This window comes from Bos grunniens, chromosome 12, assembly GCF_055505025.1.
Source record: "Bos grunniens cultivar Pamir isolate PY7600 chromosome 12, Bosgru_T2T1.0, whole genome shotgun sequence".
In the NCBI taxonomy this organism is placed as follows: domain Eukaryota; kingdom Metazoa; phylum Chordata; class Mammalia; order Artiodactyla; family Bovidae; genus Bos; species Bos grunniens.
This window is the reverse complement of record NC_141176.1, coordinates 70984927-71005621: the sequence shown is the minus strand read 5'-3', so window position 1 is coordinate 71005621 and position 20695 is coordinate 70984927. Positions and strand designations below refer to the sequence as shown.

At 41.5% G+C, this 20695-nt stretch overlaps 1 protein-coding gene across 1 annotated transcript in view; it reads right to left on the bottom strand.

The window, feature by feature from the left end:
* The window catches only part of LOC147361871 (ATP-binding cassette sub-family C member 4-like), a 448560-nt gene that overhangs the window by 358962 nt on the left and 68903 nt on the right, over positions 1 to 20695 (bottom strand). Inside the window, exon 10 of the mRNA XM_086328628.1 lies at positions 14453 to 14586. Coding sequence (XP_086184754.1) covers positions 14453 to 14526 — 74 coding nt within the window. The 5' untranslated portion in view covers positions 14527 to 14586. The remainder of the gene's footprint in view (positions 1 to 14452; positions 14587 to 20695) is intronic.

Here is a 20695-nt window from a genome sequence, read left to right as displayed (position 1 = left end):
CCAATGGGAATTTACTGTATGACAACTCAGGGAGTTCAACCTGGTGCTCTGTGTCAACCTAGAGGGGTGGATGCAGTGGGAGGTAGGAGAGAGGTTCAAGAGGAAGGGGACATAAATATACCTATGGCTGATTCATGTTGATGTATGGCACAAATCAACACGATATTGTAAAGCAATTATCCTCCAATCAAAAATAAATAATTAAAAAAAAAAGAATCCTAGGTCACTGTGAATATTTACAAACAAATACAGATGGGGTCGCACAAAGTCGGACACGACTTAAGCAACTTAGCAGCAGCAGCAACAGCACAGATTGCTTAAAGGCAAGGAAGTTCACAAAATCTGTTGTCAAAAGCAGTATTCTAAGTAAAACTTATTTTCTTAGCAGAGTGGAAACAAGTCTAGTACTGTACCATCCCACTTTTAATAACACAATCCACTTACTTAATTAAGTTTAACCTAACCTCAGGTCAACCATGTACAAAACTCCTTTTTCTACTCAAAACATATTTCCTACTATATACTGAAATGTTTCTTTTATTATTTTTAGCAGCTTTAGTCACATATTTAAAATAGAATCCTCAACTCTTAAAAATCTTACTAATTCCTAATGAAAACCAAGTGGCAAGTAATTGTGAACTGTCTGTCATACCAGCACTTCCTGATTGGAAACTTATGCTTAAGTTTTCCTTTCCTAAGAAGGAAAACAAAGGTAGGTCAACTTAGACCTGCCCAGCAACAAATGTTCCAATATTTTATCCTATTTGAAATGGCACAGTCAGTCACTGAATTCTTACCATTCAGCTTTAGTTTCAGGTTATCAAAATCTGAAGAGATTTGAGATGACGTTTTCAAAACATAATTACTGCTATAGAGTTTACCTTTTATCATATCAAGTTATTTTTCTTGATGACAAATGCCTATGTTAATCAAACTAACAAGCTTAAGCTAGCTTCAATAGTACATGATTCAGTACTAAATATTCCCCAGATCATGTGAACCTGCAATATATTTGGCTGATGTTTTAAAGATTTGCAGGTAGTATTTAGTTTGTAAGGGTTTACTTTTAAGTCAGTTAAGTAGAGCTCATTTACGAATTAATTTTTACATAAGGATGGAACCAGAGATCTCAGTTTTTCTGCTTGAGTTTAAAAAGGTCTTTCTCTCAAAACCTCCCTGGTGGAGGAGGAGCTAAGATGGCGGAAGAATAGGACAGGGAGACCACTTTCTCCCCCACATATTCATCAAAAGAACATTTAAAAGCCTAGTAAATTCCACAAAACAACTTCTGAATGCCAGCAGAGGACATCAGGCACCCAGAAAAGCAGCCATTGTCTTCAAAAGGAGATCGGAAAGAATATAAAAGAAAAAAGAGAGACAAAAGAGGGAGGGACCGTTCTGGGAAGGGAGTCTTAAAAAGAGAGACGTTTCCAAACACCAGGAAACACTCTCACTGCCGAGTCTGTGCCGAGCCTTAGAAGCACACAGGGCAACATAACAGGGAGGAAAAATAAATAACAATTAAAACCCACAGATTACAAGTCCAAGGGTAACTCCCCCAGTGGAGAAGCAGTGCAGACACCTGCACCCGCCACTAGCAAGCGGGGGCTGGGCAGGGAGGTGTGGGCTGTATCGCTTAGAGTAAAGAACTGGCCTGAATGCCCCGAGCGCTATCTAAGCGAAATAACTTGGGCTAGCAAACCAGACTGTGGGATAACTACCATGCAAAAAGCCAGCCCTAACCTAAGACACCCCCAGGCCCATGCACAGAACAAAGGACTGAACAAGGATAGCTGGCTGCAGACCATCCCCCTCCAGTGACAGGCAGCCAGACCCGGAAGAGGGCAATCACAGCCCCAGAGAGACATTATCTACAAAACTGTAAGCAGGCTTCTTTGCTAACTAAGACTTCTTGGGGTTCTGGACGGTCAACATCCCCCTGAGAAGGTGCACCGATTGTACACCCAGAAAACCAAGTGGCGGGGAGGCAATAAGTCGCAGCAACCACGCTCGCTAAACACCTCATCACTCGAGCTGCTTGGACCTGGGAAGGGCACAAAACGCAGGCCCAACTGAGTCTGCGCCTCTGAGGACTACCCGAGTGCCTGAACCTGAGCGGCTTAGACCTGGGAGGTGCATGCAGGCCAGGGCCGGCCTCGGCTGGTTCCTGGCAGAGCAACCTAGAGCCTGAGCAGTGTAGGCAGGGAGGGTACATGCGCCGAAAGCAGGGGAAGGCCCAGTGTGGCTGAGGCACTGTGAGCACACGCCAGTGTTATTTGTTTGCAGCGTCCCTCCCTTCCCACAGTGCAACTGAACAAGGGAGCCTTAAAAAAAAAAAAAGTGTCCACCACCGCCCACTTTGTGTCAGGGCGGAAATCAGACACTGAAGAGACCAGCAAACAGAAGAAGCCTTGGAAGCGACAGGTGCAATAGATTAAAACCCTGTCATTAGTACCGACTACATAGGAAGGGGCCTATAGATCTTGAGAAATATAAGCCAGACCAAGGAGCTAGCCGAAAATGAACTGACCCACAATACCCACAACACCACCAAAGAAAGTCTTAGATATATTTTTACTATTTGTACGATCACTCTTTCTTTCTTCTTTTTTTTTTTAAATTTTTAAAAAAATTTTAAGTCCTCTATTACTCCTTTAATTTTCACTTTTATAACCTATTACTTTGCAAAAAAAAAAAAAAGACCCTATTTTATTAAAAGCAAACTTCATATATATATATATTTTATAATTTTTGTGACTTTATTTTTTCTCTTTCTTTTTTTATTTCTACTTTTCTTTAACATTGTATTTCTGAAATGCCAAACTCTACTCTAGATTTTTAATTTTTGCCTTTTGGTATTTGTTATCAATTTTGTACCTATATTTTTTTTTATAATTTTTGTGACTTTGTGGGGGTTTTTTTTTTTCTCTCTTTCTTTGTCTTCTTCTTTTCTTTAATATTGTATTTCTGAAATTCCAAATTCTACTCTAGATTTTTAATTTTTGCTTTTAGGTGCTGCTGCTGCTAAGTCTCTTCAGTCGTGTCCGACTCTGTGCGACCCCATAGACGGCAGCCCACCAGGCTCCCCCGTCCCTGGGATTCTCCAGGCAAGAACACTGGAGTGGGTTGCCATTACCTTCTCCAATGCAGGAAAGTGAAAAGTAAAAGTGAAGTCGCTCAGTCGTATCCAACTCTTAGCGAACCCATGGACTGCAGCCTACCAGGCTCCTCCATCCATGGGATTTTCCAGGCAAGAGTACTGGTGTTGCTTTTAGGTATTTGTTATCAATTTTGTACCTATTTTTTTTAAATACAATTTTTGTGAATTATTTTTTTCTCTCTTTCTTGTTCTTCTTCTTTTCTTTAACACTGTATTTTTGAAATTCTAACTCTAAATCCAAACTCTACTCTACTCTAGATTTTTAATTTTTGCTTTTTGGTATTTGTTATCAATTTTGTACCTTTAAGAACCCAATCTTCAGTACCCATTTTTATGTGGGAGCGAGATTACTGGCTTGACTGCTCTCTCCTCCTTTGGACTGTCCTTTTTCTTCACCAGGTCGCCTTTGTCTCCTCCCTAACCCCTCTCTGCTCTACCCAACTCTGAGAATTTCTGTGTGTTCCAGATGGTGGAGAACACATAGGGAACTGATTACTAGCTGGATCTGTCTCTCTCCTTTTCTTCCCCCCATTATCCTCCTGGCCACCTCTGTCTCCATCCTCCCTCTTCTCTTCTCTGTATAACTCCATGAACATCTCTGAGTGGTCTAGTTGTGGAGTGCACATAAGGAAGTGATTACTGGCTAGCCTGCTCTCTCCTCTATTGATTCCACCTCATCTCATTTGGGTAACTTCTAACTCCTTCATCCCTCTTCTCTTCTCCATGTAACTCTGTGAACCTCTCTGGGTGTCCCTCACTGTGGAGAAATTTTTCATCTTTTACCTAGATGTTTTATCAGTGGTGCTGTATATAAGGAGAAGTTTTGAGACTACTGTAAAATAAGACTGAAAACCTGAAGCAGAAGGCTAAAGTCCAAACCCTGACTCCAAGGAACTCCTGACTCCAGGGAACATTAATTGACTGGAGCTCATCAAATACCTCCATACCTACACTGAAACCAAGCACCACCCAAGGGCCAACAAGTTCCAGAGCAAGACATACCATAGAAATTCTCCAGCAACACAGGAACACAGCCCTGAGCTACAATATACAGGCTGCCCAAAGTTACTACAAAATCACAGACATCTCATAACTCATTACTGGACACTTCATTGCACTCCAGAGAGAATAAATCCAGCTCCACCCACCAGAACACTGACACAAGCTTCCCTAACCAAGAAACCTTGACAAGCCACCTGTACAAACCCACACACAGCGAGGACACTCCACAATAAAGAGAACTCCAAAACCTGCCAGAATACAGAAAGGACACCCCAACTCAGCAATATAAACAAGATGAAGAGACAGAGGAATACCCAACAGGTAAAGGAACAGGATAAATGCCCACCAAACCAAAGAGGAAGAGATAGGGAATCTACCTGATAAAGAATTCCAAATAATGATAGTGAAAATGATCCAAAATCTTGAAATCAAAATGGGAACACAGATAAATAGCCTGGAAACAAGGGTTGAGAAGAAGCAAGAAAGGTTTAAAAAGGACCTAGAAGAAATAAAAAAGAGTCAATATATAATGAATAATGAAATAAATGAGAGCAAAAACACTCTGGAGGCAAGAAACAGTAGAATAACAGAGGCAGAAGACAGGATTAGTGAATTAGAAAATAGAATGGTAGAAATAAATGAATCAGAGAAGAAAAAATAAAAACAAATTAAAAGAAATGACGACAATCTCAGAGACCTCCAGGACAATATTAAACACCACAACATTCGAATCATAAGAGTCCCAGAAGAAGAAGACAAAAAGAAAGACCATGAGAAAATACTTGAGGAGATAATAGTTGAAAACTTCCCTAAAATGGTGAAGGAAATAATCACCCAAGTCCAAGAAACCCAGAGAGTCCCAAACAGGATAAATCCAAGGTGAAACACCCTAAGACACATATTAATCAAACTAACAAAGATCAAAAACAAAGAACAAATATTAAAAGCAGCAAGGGGAAAACAACAAGTAACACACAAGGGGATTCCCATAAGGATAACAGCTGATCTTTCAATAGAAACTCTTCAAGCCAGGAGGGAATGGCAAGACATATTTAAAGTGATAAAAGAAAATAACCTACAGCCCAGATTACTGTACCCAGCAAGGATCTCATTCAAATATGAAGGAGAAATCAAAAGCTTTACACACAAGCAAAAGCTGAGAGAATTCAGCACCACCAAATCAGCTCTCCAACAAATGCTAAAGGATATTCTCTAGACAGGAAACACAAAAAGCATGTATAAAGTTGATCCCAAAACAATAAAGTAAATAGCAATGGGATGATACTTATCAATAATTACCTTAAATGTAAATGTATTGAATGCCCCAACCAGAAGACAAAGACTGGCTGAATGGATACAAAAATAAGAACCCTATATATGTTGTCTACAAAAGACCCACCTCAAAACAGGGGACACATACAGACTGAAAGTGAAGGCTGGAAAAAGATTTTCAATGCAAACAGAGATCAAAAGAAAGCAGGAGTAGCAATACTCATCTCAGATAAAATAGACTTTCAAACAAAGGCTGTGAAAAGAGACAGAAAGAAGGTCACTACATAATGATCAAAGGATCCATCCAAGAAGAAGATATAACAATTATAAATATATATGCACCCAACGCAGGAGCACCACAATATGTAAGAAATTTGCTAACAAGTATTAAAGGGGAAATTAACAATAACACAATAATAGTGGGAGATTTTAATACCAAACTCACACCTATGGATAGATCAAATAAACAGAAAATTAACAAGGAAACACAAACTTTAAATGATACAATAGACCAGTTGGACCTAATTGATATCTATAGGACATTTCACCCTAAACAATGAATTTCAACTTTTTCTCAAGCGCACATGGAACCTTCTCCAGGATAGATCATATCCTGGGTCTTAAATCTAGCCTTGGTAAATTCAAAAAAATTGCAATCATTCCAAGCATCTTTTCTGACCACAATGCAGTAAGATTCGATCTCAATTACAGGAGAAAAACTATTAAAAATTCCAACATATGGAGGCTGAACAACACGCTGCTGAATAACCAACAAATCACAGAAGAAATCAAAAAAGAAATCAAAATTTGCATAGAAACAAATGAAAATGAAAACACAACCACCAAAAACCTATGGGACACTGTAAAAGCAGTCCTAAGGGGAAAGGTCATAGCAATACAGGCATACATCAAGAAACAAGAAAAAAGTCAAATAAATAACCTAACTCTACACCTAAAGCAACTAGAAAAGGAAGAAATGAAGAACCCCAGGCTTAGTAGAAGGAAAGAAATCTTAAAAATTATGGCAGAAATAAATGCAAAAGAAACAATGGAGACCATAGCAAAAATCAACAAAGCCAAAAGCTGGTTCTTTAAAAGGATAAATAAAATTGACAAACCATTAGCCAGATTCATCAAGAAACAAAGGGAGAAAAATCAAATCAATAAAATTAGAAATGAAAATGGAGAGATCACAACAGACAACACACAAACACAAAGGATCATAAGAGACTACTATCAGCAATTATATGCCAATAAAATAGACAACGTGGAAGAAATGGATAAGTTCTTAGAAAAGTACAACTTTCCAAAACTGGACCAGGAAGAAATAGAAAATCTTAACAGACCCATCACAAGCACGGAAATTGAAACTGTAATCAGAAATCTTCCAGCAAACAGAAGCCCAGGTCCAGACAGTTTCACAGCTGAATTCTACCAAAAATTTAGAGAACAGCTAACACCTATCCTACTCAAACTTTTCCAGAAAATTTCTGAGGCAGGTAAATTTCCAAACTCATTCTATGAGGCCACCATCACCCTAATACCCAAACCTGACAAAAATGACACAAAAAAGAAAACAACAGGCCAGTATCACTGATGAACATAGATGCAAAAATCCTTAACAAAATTCTAGCAATCAGAATCCAACAACACATTAGAAAGATCATACATCATGACCAAGTGGGCTTTATCCCAGGGATGCAAGGATTCTTCAATATCCACAAATCAATCAATGTAATACACCACATTAAAAAATTGAAAAATAAAAACCATATGATTATCTCAATAGATGCAGAGAAAGCCTTTGACAAAATTCAACATCCATTTATGATAAAAACTCTCCAGAAAGCAGGAATAGAAGGAACATACCTCAACATAATAAAAGCTATATATGACAAACCCACAGCAAACATTTTCCTCAATGGTGAAAAATTGAAAGCATTTCCTCTAAAGTCAGGAACAAGACAAGGGTGCCCACTTTCACCGCTACTATTCAACACAGTTTTGGAAGTTTTGGCCACAGCAGTCACAGCAGAAAAAGAAAGAAAACGAATCCAGATTGGAAAAGAAGAAGTAAAACTCTCACTGTTTGCAGATGACATGATCCTCTACATAGAAAACCCTAAAGACTCCACCAGAAAATTACTAGAGCTAATCAATGAATGTAGTAAAGTTTCAGGATATAAAACCAACACACAGAAATCCCTTACATTCCTATACACTAACAATGAGAAAACAGAAAGAGAAATTAAGGAAACAATTCCATTCACCATTGCAACAAAAAGAATAAAATACTTAGGAATATATCTACCTAAAGAAACTAAAGACCTATATATAGAAAACTATAAAATACTGGTGAAAGAAATCAAAGAGGACACTAATAGATGGAGAAATATACCATGTTAATGGATCGGAAGTATCAATGAAAATGATTATACTAGTGAAAATGTATATACTAGTGAAAATGTATAGTGAAAATGAGTATACTACCCAAAGCAATCTACAGATTCAATGCAATCCCTATCAAGCTACCAATGATATTTTTCACAGAGCTCGAACAAATCCTTTCACAATTTGTATGGAAATACAAAAAAAAAAAAAAAAAAACTCAAATACCCAAAGCAATCTTGAGAAAGAAGAATGGAACTGGAGGAATCAACCTGCCTGACTTCAGGCTCTACTACAAAGCCACAGTCATCAAGACAGTATGGTACTGGCACAAAGACAGAAATATAGATCAATGGAACAAAATAAAAAGCCCAGAGATAAATCCACGCACATATGGACACCTTATCTTTGACAAAGGAGGCAAGAATATACAATGGATTAAAAACAATCTCTTTAACAAGTGGTTCTGGGAAAACTGGTCAACCACTTGTAAAAGAATGAAACTAGAACACTTTCTAACACCATACACAAAAATAAACTCAAAATGGATTAAAGATCTAAATTTAAGACCAAAAACTATAAAACTCCTAGAGGAGAACCTAGGCAAAACACTCTCTGACATAAATCACAGCAGGATCCTCTATGACCCACCTCCAAGAATATTGGAAATAAAAGCAAAAATAAACAAATGGGACCTAATTAAACTTAAAAGCTTCTGCACAACAAAGGAAACTATCAGCAAGGTGAAAAGCCAGCCTTCAGAATGGGAGAAAATAATAGCAAATGAAGCAACTGACAAACAACTAATCTCAAAAATATACAAGCAACTCCTACAGCTCAACTCCAGAAAAATAAATGACCCAATCAAAAAATGGGCCAAAGAACTAAATAGACATTTCTCCAAAGAAGACATACAGATGGCTAACAAACACATGAAAAGATGCTCAACATCACTTATTATCAGAGAAATGCAAATCAAAACCACTATGAGGTACCATTTCATGCCAGTCAGAATGGCTGTAATCCAAAAGTCTATAAGCAATAAATGCTGGAGAGGGTGTGGAGAAAAGGGAACACTCTTACACTATTGGTGGGAATGCAAACTAGTACAGCCACTATGGAGAACAGTGTGGAGATTCCTTAAAAATCTGGAAATAGAACTACCTTATGACCCAGAAATCCCACTGCTGGGCATACACACTGAGGAAACCAGAATTGAAAGAGACATGTGTACCCCAATGTTCATCGCAGCACTGTTTATAATAGCCAGGACATGGAAGCAACTAAGATGTCCATCAGCAGATGAATGGATAAGAAAGCTGTGGTACATATACACAATGGAGTATTAGTCAGCAATTAAAAATAATACATTTGAATCAGTTCTTATAAGGTGGATGAAACTGGAGCCTATTATACAGAGTGAAGTCAACCAGAAAGAAAAACACCAATACAGTATACTAACGCATATATATGGAATTTAGAAAGATGGTAACGACAACCCTGTATACGAGACAACAAAAGAGACACTGATGTATAGAACAGTCTTTTGGACTCTGTGGGAGAGGGAGAGGGTGGGATGATTTGGGAGAATGGCATTGAAACATGTATATCATATATGAGTCACCAGTCCAGGTTCAATGCACGATACTGGAAGCTTGGGGCTGGTGCACTGGGACGACCCAGAGGGATGGTACAGGAAGGGAGGAAGAAGGAGGGTTCAGGATGGGGAACACGTGTATACCTGTGTTGGATTCATGTTGATGTATGGCAAAACCAATAAAATATTGTAAAGGTAAAAAATAAAATAAAATTAAAAAAAAAAAAAAACCTCCCTGGTGGCCCAGTGTTAAGAATCTGCCTGCCAGTGCAGGAAACTGGAGTTTGATCCCTAGTCCAGGAACTAAGATCCCACATGCTGTGGGGCAACTAAGCCTGAGCATCACAGCTACTGAGCCTGCCTGCTACAACAACTCGCAGGCCCTAGAACCTGTGTTCCACAACAGGAGAAGCCACCACCATGAGAAGCCCATGCACCAAAGCTCAAAACATCCCCTGCCCACTGCAATTAAAGAAAACTCACATGCAGCAACAAAGACCCCATATGCTGCAACAAAGACCCAGAACAGCCAAATAAATAAAGAAATATAAATAACTTGCTAAAAAAAAAAAAAATTTAAGGCCTTTCTCTATTTTTTCTCCTTGAGAGCCCAAGTAGATTATTTACCTCTCAAGGTGAGGTAGAAATTGCTAGGCAGTCAGTGTAGGTATGAGACCTCGGTTCCTTTTTTTAATCGCAACCCTCTCAAATAAACATCTCAACCCATTAACCTAAAGCTATACTTGTTGTTCCAGTTTCCAGGCATCCAAAAGAATACCACCTCAGTCTGGCTGGTCATAAAATATCCAGACCCAAGACAGGACAATCATTAACTGCTGTCCAATTTATCAAGAAGAAAAATACCAGATGGACCATTAACTCTTAACCCATACATCTGGTCCTTAAACAGTGGCCTGGGGTCATGAGAAAGAATCACAGGAATGGCAACTCAATGTCTAAAAAAACTGAAAAACTGGGGATCAAAAAAAACATAAAGATGACACACTGTACACAGTGGCCTTCAAACTGATTGGTCAAAGATTACATATGTCAGGGACATGAGCCAGCCAAAAAGGAACAGATCAATACTAATAAAGACATGCTGCTAAGTCACTTCAGTCGTATCCGACTCTGTGTGACCCAGAGATGGCAGCCCACCAGGCTCCCCTGTCCCTGGGATTCTCCAGGCAAGAACACTGGAGTGGGACATGAAATGCTATAATTCTCACCTTTTTGGGCACTTCACCCACTCTGAGTGTCTATGCTGGGGCTTTGTACTTCTCTTTACCTTAAAATAAATCCTGCTTGTTTGCTACCATGAGTGTTTGCATGCTCATGAAGTTCATTCTTGGGCTCCATGAACAAGAACTCAGATTCCCATTTCAAAGGTACAGGGAGAAATACAAACTCCTTTTATTAATGGAAACTGAAGAGTTCCCAGCTTTGCAAAAAATACCCACTAGGGGGATTATAAGGTAGAACAGAGCTTTGATCATCCATACTTAATTATCCACAGCTAGTGTTATTACTGGAGAAGGCAATGTCAACCCACTCCAGTACTCTTGCCTGGAAAATCCCATGAACGGAGGAGCCTGATAGGCTGCAGTCCATGGGGTCACTAAGAGTCGGACACGACTGGGCAACTTCACTTTCACTTTTCACTTTCATGCATTGGAGAAGGAAATGGCAACCCACTCCAGTGTTCTTGCCTGGAGAATCCCAGGGATGGGGGAGCCTGGTAGGCTGCCGTCTATGGGGTCACACAGAGTTGGACACGACTGAAGCGACTTAGCAGCAGCAGCAGCAGTGTTATTACTATCAAATATCAAACAAACAATTTAAAGAGGTCTCTCAGGGTCACAGTGTCCTAGTCCAAAATTAGAAGTCTTCATCTTCCCATTTCCAAGCACATACACTTTGAAACTCACAAACAGAACATGCTTGGAGAGTTCCTTGCCCTGCTATTGCAGCAAAAATAGAAATGAAGTTTCTCCTCTCCTGAAAGCAAGGGAAGTAAGAAGAACAGTGAACAGTCTAGGGAAGAAACGTGGACAGGCCTGAAAGAATTAATCACTTCTAGTTTTACTTTAACCATTACTAACCTGTAGTGTAACCAGAAGCTAACCTATCACCCCCTAATACTAGGTAAATTACACCCTGCACTTGGTATTTGCTCTCCCTGACCTCTCTTACAGAAAACTACCCTTTACAGGTTTTTGCATTTCAGAAAGACTGCAGGACAAAAATCCAGAGACAAGCGGACCCCAATTACCAGGCTGCCTGATGCCAGCTGTGACTGTTTTGAAATAATGCAGGAAGAAAAAAAAAAAAATGCAAAAACTTCATTGTGCTGTGTCTGTTCAGTCATGTCCAACTCTTTGCAAACCCATGGACTATGGCCCATCAGGCTCCTCTGTTCATGGAGTTTTCCAGGCAGGAATGTGTAGTGGGTTTCCATTTCCTACTCTAGGGGATCTTCCTGACCCAGGGATCAAACCCACCTGTCTTGCATCTCCTGCATTGGCAGGCAGATTCTTTACCACTGCGCCACCTTGGAAGCCCAAAAACATCATTACTCTGAACTTTATCATTTAGCCTAAGACCACAAGAGCCAGGCTATATAAAGTCTCTTGGTTCCCCAGGGTGGGGGTACATGGCTCTTTAGGCCTTAGCCTGCTGTGTTCTCCCCTCTACTGGCTGATTTTTAAAGCCATCTTTCTATTCCCTCCAAACTCTGTCTCCATATTTTTTTTTAATTTGGCATCAGTAGGCAGAGAAAGCCAAAATTTCGGCTGTAGCACTGCCTGAAGTTAAGGAGACAGTTGCCAACTTTGTTACCATTTAAGGTACCCGTATCCATATTCCTCCCTCTAGGCCCCTCTTTCCTTAAGGGCCACCTAAGGACCCAGAAATGCAGTTACACAAACTGAACACCACAATGGAAAAAAGCATAGGAACTCCCATCCCCCTGGGGTCCCCTAGGTGGTCCCATAAAAAGGAAATATCAGAATATGTAGGAAAGATGAAAAGATTAGGTTCTCAGCACAAAAAATCTAATAATCACCCAAGTGTGATCAAAGCCCAAAGGCTGAGACCCACCTAGTTAATAGTCTCAGCTACTAGATGGAAAACCTGAAGTTTCAGGGACTTCCCTGGTGGGTCAATGGTTAAGAGTCTGAACTTCCACTGCAGGGAGTGTGGGTTCAATCCCTGGTTGGGGAACTAAAATCCCAGCAGGCCCCACAGCGTGGCCTAAGAGAGTGGAAGAAGAGTTTCACCTCTGAGCCCTTTTTCATCTGTGTTTCCTTCCAGCTCAAGGACCTTCAGTGCTTTCAAGAACAAAGGACTCCAGGGCAGGACTATAAGAGTGAAGAAAAAATTGGATTCCATGTTAGATCTGTTACTTTTATTTTAACCTTTGTATTCTATTGATTTTGCTACAAGTTAATCAGGAAAGGGATGTCTATAGCTCAAAGTATACATAATGGCCCCTCAAGTCTTAATGTTAAACTAAAATACCTTTGTTTAGCTCACAGGAAACATCCTGACCCAGACCATCTATGAATGGCTGCAGGACAAAAAATATTAACACACTCAGAGGGGACCAGGAGATATTTGCAATAACTTAGGACCTTTGGGGGTTTCCCAGGTGGCTCAGTGATAAAGAAAACACCTGCCGATGCAAAAGGTGTGGGTTTGATCCCTGGGTAGGGAAGATCCTGTGGAGAAGGAAATGGCAACCCTCACCAGTATTCTTGCCTGGGAAATCACATGGACAGAGGAGCCTGGCAGGCTACAGTCCATGGGGTCACAAAAGAGTCACCCAAAATTTAACAACTCAACAACAACAAATGGCTTTTCTACTTTACCTCCTCACTTCCCTCCTTTTTGTTCTATAAAAGAAACTAGTGTCCAGACCATGGTAAGATGGTTTTCTAGGACATTAATTTGCAGTCTACTCAGACTTCTGACTTTCCAAATAGAGTGACTAACCCTTGCCCAAACAACTCCTCTCCCAATTTACTGGCCTGTCCTGGAGCAAGGAGAAGGAAGTCTAACTAGGTAGCAGGACCACCTGTTTCAAGACCATGCGCCACTTCCCCAAAGGCTAGAAATAAGACCCCACAGGCTTCAGGGACCCCATCCCCAGGGTTGTCCTCAAAGGAGGAAGCAAAAATACTAGCAATTAAGGAAATGCTCAGTCTCTCAGTAGTGTCAGACTCTTTGCGACCCTGTGGACGGTAGCCTTACAGGCTCCCCTGTCCATGGGATTCTCCAGGCAAGAACACTGGAGTGGGTTGCCATTTCCTACTCCAAATTAAGAAAAGGGGCTGGTCAAATACATTCTTCAGTCATGGCTGTGTGTCCCAGGCAAAAGCAAAACGTGTTCAAGAATACTGTTCCCATTCGTTAAATACAAAATAACTGTTATTCACCCACATGAAAATTGCCCCAACCAAATACCAGGATGTACAGTAACAGGTGTACTGGAAGACAGGGAGAGAGGGAGACATGGTCATAGACACAGGGACGAAGGGGCCGGGTGAAGTTGGAACTCAGCTGTCACCTAAGGAATATGGGAAAAGGTGGGGACATTATTGGAAGGTGACAACACTCCAGGGCACTAATTAGATAAAGGAAGGAGGGTAAACGAGTGCAACTTTAGTTCGGAACTGCGAACTCCGGAGCTCTAACTGGGGAAGCCGGCTAAGGATGGAGTGTGAGGATACAGTACTTCTTCAGTGGGCCCGCTCCCGGGCACTGGAGGCTAGCGGGCCTTCGAGTGGAAAGAGATGTGCCCCAGTCACCAGGTCCCTGGCACCCTCCCCACCTCCATCAGGTTCCCGCCCGCCGCACGCGCCCAGACGCAGGCAGAAATTACCCCGCCGGTGTGGGAGGGCTCCACCAAAAGCAAGAAACCGGGCAGTAGGAGCGCCAGCGGAAAGCGCTCCATCATCCTGACCCTCGGTCCAGGGAAAAGCGCCTGCAGCGTTAAGTTCGGCAGCGCGTCTCAGCTCAGGCAGGGCGCTCACCAGAATACCAGGCGTGAGCAGAGGTTCGCGTCCTGCAGCGGGTTGGGCTTCCTCTCCGGGAACACCTGCAACATCTTGCTGGCCGAGGGTGTGGGTGCGGGTCGTGGCCGTCCTTGCAATCGCTGCCGCTGTTCCTGTAGGGCCGGACAGAGACTTTGGAGACCTGGCCGCCTCTCCGGTCTGCTTGGCGTGAACTGAGAACCACCTGCGTCTCTGGGAGTGGAGTGCCAGCTGCCTGTCAGCGCCCTCCCACCAGGTCGCCCGCTACGCGCTCTGCTACAACTGAGGAGTGCCCAGCGCGGGAGCGATGGGAGTGCCCCGCAACCCCCACCCCCAGGCTAGGGAGGACACTGCAAGGAGCCACGCAGGTGGAAGGCAAGGCCATGAGGGCAGCTGATAGAGGTGGGTAAGTGAATTGCCCGCCACACTGGGTCCTCCCAGAAGCCCCAACCTACTCACCTGACTTCAGACTCTAGCAGAGTGCTTGCTGTGAACCCAGGCACCCAGCGAGGAGGTGCAGAGGGAGCATAGACTTTGCCACCCACCGCTCCACGGCGCACCTCCCCCCCCCCCCGCCCCCCGCCGCCGCCCGCCATCCCCCCTCCCCCCACCTCCCGTCCCCGCCCCCCGCCCCGCCGCTGCATCTGGTAAAAGGAGATAGCAGCCCGACCTCTGGGCAAGCTGCCCTCATCAGTACTAAAAAAGGGCACTGTGGGAGAACTGTAGTGGAGCAGCACCTTTCCCAGGGTATGTGCGCCTCCCCACGCCCTTTTCCTCTGCCTGTCTCTTGTTGTAGAAAAGCTTTACTCTCCCAGGCCTCCCCTGAGTCACAAAAGGCCAACTCAGGACTAATGATTAAAAGAATGTGAACATATTATCAAAAAATATTTAAACAGTAGATCAGCCATGTAACAGTCTATAGTTCCTCCCTGAAGAACCTAGTAACAGTGTCTGATGCATATCTTGAGTTGTTTTGCTAAAAACCCCACCAGATGCAGTTAACTGCAAAAAACCCTGACCAGCGGGAGCCTAAGGATTGATGATGCTAAACCCTGTGACACTAGCTTTGTTACCAACCAATTAAAGAATAGAGCAGTAGCTGATCACACACCCTGGACTCTCTCCCTCACTGTGCTTTTAAAGAGCCTCCCCTGAAATCCATCAGAGAGTTCAGATTTTTGAGCATGAGCTGCCTGTACTCCTTGCCTTGGCCCTTACAGTAAGTCTTTGTCTGCTCTGAACTACTATGTTTTGGTTTGTTTGGCCTCACTTTGCCTCCAGCTTAGTAACTTGGGTTATATACAATTTATGGCCAAGCATTTGACCTCAAACAACAGCAGGGTTTAACACAGCTTGTTTGTTGAGCTACAAACACCTAAGGAAAGGAAACAGAAGGTTAGAAAAGCTCAAATGATTTTGGAAGATGAAACCACGCAGTTATTGGGAAAGGCTTTTGGCATCTCACATGTTGTATTGTGTGGGGGATCTCTGTGGGTTTTTGCTGCCCTCTTGGATTGGGAAAGGAGAACATGGGGAGAGAGAGGCTGCCTTATGACTTCTTTCATCATGAGCTCAGGGCCTGGCAGAATAAGAGTGACATATGTTCTAGGGCACAGGTCGTATGCTTTTCTGGGGGCCTTACCTCATTTTAACTCTAACAATGCCCTATTCAAGAAAGTAGTATCATCGCTACTTTACAGATAAGAAAAATGAGGCTCAAGGACAGCACTTGTCCAAGGTCTTCAAACAAGTGAATGATGAATCCTAATTTAGACTCAAGTGACATTCCAGCATGGTCTGTCTCACTGGTGGATGGACAGTGTGTGTGAAAAGTGTTTAGAATATGCTGTTTGAATGAGTGACTTCATAACTGAAAGAATAAGATCTTGCGCTCTCACTCAAATCTTTAGTTCTTTGTGTGGCTGTCTTGCTAGCTCAGCAGCTTCCCTTCCCTTTCACCCTAAATGAAGAAAGATCAAAGTTTGTGGTGCTTATAACAAGATCAGTTTATTATTCTTGGATAATTGCCCATCTACCTTGGCTAAAACATTGTTTATGAATAATGGCTTTTAGCTTCAGCCATTCAAAAATGAGTAAGTGCTACAGAACTGATATACAGGACTTAAAAATACAGTACTGCATGCTTTTAATTTTCTAAGAGAGTACATCTTAAGTGTTCTCAGCATAAAAAATGAAAAAGGGAAAATGGATAAAGTGTGAAGTATTACATTTCACAATATACACATGTATCTAGTCATCAGACTACAACTTAACTATATACAATTTTTGACTCTCAATTATACCTCAATAAAGGTGGAAGGAAAATGGCTTTTGAAGAAGGCCTTAATGTATTCAAATATTTTTTAAGTCAAATGTATAAGAATGGCAAAATGTTGATAGTTTTAAATTAATGGACACGATAGGGGTTTACTATGCTATTTTCTTGATGTTTCATGCATGTTTGAAATTTTCTGTTACAAAAAGGAAGACAATGAGAGCTGAAATTTGTAATTTTTCAATTACCTGCTTTCTGATGCTAGTTCTTTCTCAGTTAACACAATCTACAACCTTTATAGTCAGTCCTCACATCTGATTTACAGTTCTCTTTGATGTTCTCTTTGGCATTGCCTACATTTTCCAGCCCTAGTTCTACTTCAAAGATAAATTTCTTGCTGAAGATGGACGTTTAGTGACTTCCCTTGTCAGACTGCCCCAGACTGTTGTCTCCAGTCCCCACTACTATCTCAGGATCATAATTAGCCATCTCCAAACTGCTGAATACACTCAGTCCATTCTCTTGTCTTTTTTTAAATTAAGATCTTTTGAAACTTAGCATTTCTTCTGAACATTAACTAATATGCTTTTTAGTAGAGATATTGAGAATCAGTGTTGAATTATACAGAGAAGACTGTATATGAAGCCAGGGACCAGAGATCTTGATGTTTTGCTTGTTATCTAAATTTCTTAGGTGTAAAATGAGAAACCCATATTTCTCCTACTTCCTACACGGTTATTGTAAGCCTCAGAAATTGTGAATACACTTTGTAAAAAACGTTAGGTTTTAAGGCAATATACAAGAAAATGTTTTTTGTTTTTTGTTTTTTTATTATTCATTGAACAAATGAAGGCCTTCTAGGTACATGACCACTAGGCCAGGCACAAGCTTGTAAACATGGGGATGATGTCATAAGACCTCTATCTGCAATTGTTTACTGAGGTTAATGGACCAACTCAATGGATATGAGTTGGAGCAAATTCTGGGAGATGGTAAAAGACAGGGAAGCCTGGTGTGATGCAGTCCATGGACTCACAAAGAGTTGGACATGACTGAGCGACTGAACAACAACTGATCTTAAATGGTTCAGTACTATAACTAAAAAGACAATAGCAAGTAGAAAGGATATAGAGAAACGGGAACCCTCATACACTGGTAGGAATGTAAAATAGTACAGCCACAAAGGTACTATATAACCCAGGAATACTACTCCTAGTTTTCTACCCAAGATAAATGAAAACCTATGTCTATACAAAAACCTTGATACAAAATCATAGTAGCATTATTCAAAAAAAAAGTCAAAAAGTATACTAGGGGTGTGCGGAACTATGTGTACATCAACTGGTGAGTGGATAAATAAAATGTGATATTACATGCAATGGAATATTATTTGGCAAGATAGACATCCTGATGTATGCTACAACATGGATGAACACTTAAAACATTATGCTGAGTTAGTGAAGGCAAACACTGACTCTAGTGAGGATGATGAGACAACTTCTAAGGAGAGATTCAATCCTGTTGGACTTGATAATTCCTTCCCAAACATATTTCAGGGACACGTGATACAAATTTGTATATGTGCAATCTATAAATTATTAAATGGTCTAAAGGGTTCTGTCAAAAAGTCAAAAAAGCATGTTAAATCTAAAGTAGGTTTACGGTCGTGTCCAACTCTTTGCAACTACATGAACTGTAGCCCACCAGGCTCCTCTGTCCATGGGATTTTCCAGGCAAGAATACTGGAGTGGGTTGCCATTTCCTTATCCAGATCTTCCCAACCCAGGGACTGAACCCCTGTCTCCTAAGTCTCCTGCATTAGCAACAGACTCTACCACCAAGCCACCTAGAAAGCCCAGGTATAAGAGTGGTAATATTAATAAAATGTTTCAGTTAAGACAGTGCTGGTCCTCAAGCATTTTTCTACCAAGGCACATAGGAGAGATGACATTCAGAATTTGAATATACTCCAGTGAATATCCACAGTTCTGAATATGGCAACAATGTCTTTGTTACTGCAATTTCTATCAATCTATCCACCTCTGTAAGCTCAAGAGTCAGCCCTCAAATCAAATATGGCCAATCATAATATACCATGTTCTTGTCCAGAGGGTTTGGCACAGAAATAACCTCGTGGCCCACATCAGACTAACTTGCTTTCCTCCTTGAGAATCTTTGTTTCTTTTCCTGAAGTTAGAAAGGGAAAGGCCTCTCTTTCATTTCTAATGAGGGAGTTATAAGGATATGACCAAACACTGCTGGTAGCCATGTGCCCCATTTATGTGGAGATGCCTGAAAGAATAAAGCAGGTACTCAAGGGGAAGTCATACAGTCATGGCTATTTATTAAACACCTACTGTGTGCCAACAACTGTTCCAGGAGCAAGGGATATATAAGTGAACAGGACAAGTGGTGTAACAGAGAGTCTTGGTGGCATCAAGTCTCTGGGGCTCCTGAGGCTAAGGGGATCCCTCATTGGCTGGTGTGACCTGGAGCAGAAGAAGAAGCTGGAGCAGAAACTGTCACTTTCCAGCTCGTGTTCTCTGACATTCATTCAAAATTCAGGCGACTCACTGCTTACCTGCAGCTCTCTGCTGAAGGGCCTTTTTCTGCCTGTGGGAGCACACTGGGGACATAGGCAAGATAAGCCAGAATCCCTGGATTCAGCCCTCAAACAATGATGGATGGGGAGTGGGTAGATAAACACCCCAGTGCCTTTGCCTGTCAGTTGGAACAATTCTGTCTCCCAGGGTGACCTCGCAGGAAGGAGTCCAGTAACCCTAACAGTAACTGTCTTGTTAACACACTTTTTATTGATTTAATATCATTCTCGGTCTCACTTCTCCACTTCCTACAAATGTTTCCTGGGATCACTTCTAAATTACCTACATTCACTCAAATCTTTGTCTCAGAGTTCATGGGAGGCCTAATTAAGACACCTAACATAAATGTCCTTCTAAGAGCTGAAGAATATGGTCCTTTCCTTACACAATATCCTAACTATAATATAATAATTTATATTTTTAAAACTTATAAAATCGAGACAATATATGATAATATAATTTATATTTCATAAATTTGTTGAATGAGTTTCAGTTCAGTTCAGTCACTCAGTCATGTCCGACTCTTTGCGAACCCATGAACTGCAGCACACCAGGCCTCCCTGTTCATCACCAAGTCCTGGAGTCTACCCAAACACATGTCCATCGAGTCGGTGATGCCATCCAGCCATCCCATCCTCTGTCATCCTCTTCTCTTCCTGTCCCGAATCCTTCCCGGCATCAGAGTTTTTTCCAATGAGTCAATTCTCTGTATCAGGTGCCCAAAGTACTGGAGTTTCAGCTTCAACATCAGTCCTTCCAATGAACACCCAGGACTGATCTCCTTTAGGGTAGATTGGTTGGATCTCCTTGCAGTCCAAGGGACTCTCAAGAATCTTCTCCAACACCACAGTTCAAAATCATCAATTCTTCGAGGCTCAGCTTTCTTCACAGTCCAACTCTCACATCCATACATGACCACTGGAAAAACCATAGCCTTGACTAGACAGACCTTTGTTGGCAAAGTAACGTCTCTGCTTTACAATATGCTGTCTAGGTTGGTCACAACTTTTCTTCCAAGGAATAAGCGTCTTTTAATTTCATGGCTGCAATCACCATCTGCAGTGATTTTGGAGCCCAAAAAGTAAAGTCTGACACTGTTTCCACTGTTTCCCCATCTATTTCCCATGAAGTGATGGGACCAGATGCCATGATCTTAGTTTTCTCAATGTTGAGCTTTGTTAAACCAATTTTTTCACTCTCCTCTTTCACTTTCATCAAGAGGCTTTTTAGTTCCTCTTCACTTTCTGCCATAAGGGTGGTGTCATCTGCATATCTGAGGTTATTGAGATTTCTCCCAGCAATCTTGATTCCAGCTTGTGCTTCTTCCAGCCCAGCGTTTCTCATGATGTACTCTGCATAGAAGTT